Raw genomic sequence first — 4,835 nt, forward strand, 5'->3', positions numbered from 1 at the left:
TATAGGTATTCTTTATTTAGGAAACTTTCTTCCACCCCTAGGATTATTTTAAAGGAACATTCCGGGTTCAATGCAAATTAAGTTTAATCGACAGTATTTGTGGCATAACGTTCATTACCACAAAAACATGTGTTCAGACTCGTCCGTCCTTTTCTGTATAAAAGCACAAATGTGTGTTCCAGTGACACACTTACAGTGGAAGTCAATGGGGGCAATTTTTGGAGGTTTAAATGCAGAAATGTGAAGCTTAATTCTTCTGTTAAAACGCATATTCATTTGGGTCATTTTGCCTCATTTTAATATCTCTGTACAATACCGTTCTGTTCATTAACATTAATAAATGCATTCCTGTATATTTACTGTCATTTTCACATTGAGAATCATAAAAGCTGATAAATGTGTCTTTCAGAGACTTTATATGGAGTTATGATGAAAATAAGCTGCATTTCAAACTGTTCTGAGACCAGTGCAGACAGACAGCACACTGGAGGTTAAGTCATGCACTAAATAGGGATCAAGGGAGCATCCTATAGCTCTCTATAACTGTTCTGAGACCAGTGCAGACAAACAGCACACTGGAGGTTAAGTCATGCACTAAATAGGGATCAAGGGAGCATCCTATAGCTCTCTATAACTGTTCTGAGACCGGTGCAGACAGACAGCACACTGGAGGTTAAGTCATGCACTAAATAGGGATCAAGGGAGCATCCTATAACTCTCCTATAACTGTTCTGAGACCAGTGCAGACAGACAGCACACTGGAGGTTAAGTCATGCACTAAATAGGGATCAAGGGAGCATCCTATAACTCTCCTATAACTGTTCTGAGACCAGTGCAGACAGACAGCACACTGGAGGTTAAGTCATGCACTAAATAGGGAGCAAGGGAGCATCCTATAGCTCTCCTATAACTGTTCTGAGACCAGTGCAGACAGACAGCACACTTGAGGTTAAGTCATGCACTAAATAGGGAGCAAGGGAGCATCCTGTAGCTCTCCTATAACTGTTCTGAGACCAGTGCAGACAGACAGCACACTGGAGGTTAAGTCATGCACTAAATAGGGAGCATCCTATATCTCTCCTATAACTGTTCTGAGACCAGTGCAGACAGACAGCACACTGGAGGTTAAGTCATGCACTAAATAGGGATCAAGGGAGCATCCTATAACTCTCCTAAGACTAGTGCAGACAGACGGCACACTGGAGGTTAAGTCATGCACTAAATAGGGAGCAAGGGAGCATCCTATAGCTCTCCTATAACTGTTCTGAGACCAGTGCAGACAGACAGCACACTGGAGGTTAAGTCATGCACTAAATAGGGAGCATTCTGTAGCTCTCCTATAACTGTTCTGAGACCAGTGCAGACAGACAGCACACTGGAGGTTAAGTCATGCACTAAATAGGGAGCAAGGGAGCATCCTATAGCTCTCCTATAACTGTTCTGAGACCAGTGCAGACAGACAGCACACTGGAGGTTAAGTCATGCACTAAATAGGGAGCAAGGGAGCATCCTGTAGCTCTCCTATAACTGTTCTGAGACCAGTGCTGAGCAGCCTTTCAGGTTATGTCACTATAGGACTGGTTTTGCTGTGGATCTAGATACTCGTCCACCTGTTTCCTCCAGCATCTTCACAAGGTCCTTTGCTGTTGTTCTGGGATTGATTTGCACTTTAGCACCAAACTACGTTCATCTCTAGGAGACTGAATGCGTCTCCTTCCTGAGCGCTGTGATGACTGTGTGGTCACATGGTGTTTATACTTGTGTACTATTGTTTGTACAGATGAACGTGGCACCTTCAGACATTTGGAAATTGCTCCCAAGGATGAACCAGACTTGTGGAGATCCACAATTGTTTTCTGAGGTCTTGCCTGATTTCTTTTGATTTTCAAATGATGACTGAGTTTGAAGGAATGCCTTAAAATACACCCACAGGTACACCTCCAATCAGATGCTAATTGGCTAATTGTCTAAAGGGCTTGACATCATTTACTGGAATTTTCCAAGCTGCTTAAAGGCACAGTTAACTTAGTGTATGTAAACTTCTGACCCACTGAAATCCAGGTGATATAGTCAATTAAAAGTGAAACAATTGTTGGCAAAATGACTCGTGTCATGCACAAAGTAGATGCCCTAAACGACTTGCCAAAACTATAGTTTGCTAATATTAAATCTGTGGAGTTATTAAATTTTTTTACACATTTATTTTAATATAGTTGGCAGTGATTGGATGATGCTGACCATTCATTTCAACCAGAATTATATGTCCAATTTTAGGAAAACTATTTGATCTAGAATTGTTGTTGTTGCTTGTTTATTAGGTGCTACTAGTAACACATCAATAGGGGAAATGGAAAATGCACACCGGAGTCACGCTCGTGTCTCAGGAGGTTAGAAAAGGAGGGAAGAGTTGAAGCCACGTGATAAGATGCACAGATTAACGGTAGATTCGTCCACCGCCACCCGGATTGTGGCGAGTCACTACGCCACCACGCGGACTTCCAAGTTGGGTTGGAAAAAAATACAAAATTTCAGTACCGGTATTATAAAGTGACCGTACTTGAAGTGACCGACCCACCCACGTTAATTCAAAGATAATATAAAAAAATTACAAGGGGCTTTCAAGCTATAACAAAACCAATATTTTAATGAAAATGATGAATAATGAAAATATATTTTAACAAAATCTGAAACAATTAAGTTCACAATAAATATTCGTAAGTGTCATAGTTTATGAGCGGTTCAATGATGCACTCTTGTGATGTCACTGGCGGAGGCAGATGTTCCACACGAGGGGCATTTAATCTTCACTCTCCGAGAGTCAGGCGGATATTTGTGGTGCAAACAGGATCCACACAACAGATGAGCACACGGCAGAGAGTATGACACCGCACTCGAGGAATATGCCGTCAATGCACATGTGCAAAACACACATTTGTACTGTCCTGGAAAAAAAATACAAATACTACAATTAGATTCATCATGTCTTAAGCAAACTTAAAACAGATCAATAAAACAAATTAAATGCACAGAATGTACGTTTCCAAACAGCATTTCAAAAGTGGAGCAAGTTATTATATTTTGAGAAAATGAAGATGCACATTTTTTATTTAGCGTAACGCGCATTGATGAATTGTTTACAAGAAGACCAGAAACATGAAAATAAGAGTCAATTTTGATTTCATGTTGACTTTAAAATCCAAATAAATGACACTCTGAGGGCCCTATTTAAAGAGCACAAGTGCCAAGTGGATGGCTATGGGATAAGTCAAACACGTGAAGTCAGTGGGTATGGCCATGAATGAACATTTCCGTGCAAGCATACGCCAAGTCTAGGCGCAAGTGGGTTTGGCAAAATCACGCACGCAAGGAGCTAATGGTCTGGGACAAGTGCAATTTAATTTGGAGGTTCTCCTCTGGTTATTGTACCATCTTTAAGCACCAGCAATATAAACAACACATTCATAGAAAGTTGGTCATGCAAATTGAATGTTTGTAATGAATTAGATTAATAGAATTCCCAATGTGCTCAAAGTCCTCATGGTGGCGTAGTCTCAATACGGGTGGCGGAGGACGAATCTCAGTTGCCTCCGCATCAGAGACCGTCAATCTGCGCATTTTATCACGTGACTTGTTGAGCGCGTTACCGTGGAGAGGTTGAGCGCATGTGGAGGCTTCACGCTATTCTCCGCGGCATCCACACACAACTCACCACACGCCCCACCGAGAGTGAGAACCACATTATAGCAACCACGAGGAGGTTACCCCATGTGACTCTACCCTCCCTAGCAACCGGGGCAATTTGGTTGCTAAGGACACCTGGCTGGAGTCACTCAGCACGTCCCACCGAGAGCGAGAACCACATTATAGCGACCACGAGGAGGTTACACCATGTGACTCTACCCTCCCTAGCAACCAGACCAATTTGGTTGCTAAGGAGACCTGGCTGGAGTCACTCAACATGCCCTGGATTCAAACTCAAGGTGTGGTAGTCGGCCTCAACACTCGCTGAGATACCCAGGCCCCCAAAACATGAAAGAATTAAACCAAAAATATTTCTAAATTCAAATTACATTTCAAACTAAATGAAAATATAATCAAAATAACGAAGTGGTCAAAACAATCATACCAAACCCAAATATTTTACCCTCTCTAACTTCTTGCACCAGCCTCTTTTCCAGTGATTTAAAAATCACTACAACAACAGGTGGAAAAATACCAATACAAATTAGATCATAAATACAATTGTAAATATAAACATAATAATAATAATTGAAAAATAAAACCATGACCAATCGATAAGTTAACATAAATCTCATAAATATTAGTTTCATAAAATGGCTTGCAGTGCATGTCAGGGACATAAATAGATTTTCCTCAATGTTTTCAAAGATTAGACATTGTATCACCTCCTGCTGGTGGAATCGACAAACTGCAAATGCAAGAACTGAGTTTAGAGTTTGCGCTGAAAACAAACGTGCTTTTGAAACGGCCTAATTCTAGGGAAAATATCACATTGTGTTTTGTGCCACTTCATTAACAAAGTACACCCAGAGTTTGCGTGCATTCACCCACTGATAGCACAAACATCCACGGCCACTTGCGCTTTGCGCCGGCATAAAAATGTAGCTTAGAATTAGCGCTCTCCATTGGATAGATGTAGCGCAAGGCAGGGCTGGACTGGAAAGAGAAATACATAGCAACTGGCCCAAAAGTCGCCGTTTTGTGGTCCGTTCTGCATAACGCGGCGGCTCATTTTAGCTTATCTCGGCCCGTTTCGCGGTCGACCCACAAGCCCGCTCGGTTCTTCCGATAGCCAGTCCGCCCCTGATCGGCCC

The 4,835-nt window shown here is 41.9% G+C and overlaps 1 protein-coding gene across 1 annotated transcript in view; it reads right to left on the reverse strand.

Annotated features, from left to right (window-relative positions):
* Positions 1–2,618: 2,618 nt before the first annotated feature.
* The window catches only part of ubox5 (U-box domain containing 5), a 6,065-nt gene continuing 3,848 nt past the window's right edge, over positions 2,619–4,835 (reverse strand). Inside the window, exon 5 of the mRNA XM_052109011.1 lies at positions 2,619–2,942. Coding sequence (XP_051964971.1) covers positions 2,740–2,942 — 203 coding nt within the window. The 3' untranslated portion in view covers positions 2,619–2,739. The remainder of the gene's footprint in view (positions 2,943–4,835) is intronic.

Source organism: Xyrauchen texanus, chromosome 37, assembly GCF_025860055.1.
Source record: "Xyrauchen texanus isolate HMW12.3.18 chromosome 37, RBS_HiC_50CHRs, whole genome shotgun sequence".
NCBI lineage: Eukaryota > Metazoa > Chordata > Actinopteri > Cypriniformes > Catostomidae > Xyrauchen > Xyrauchen texanus.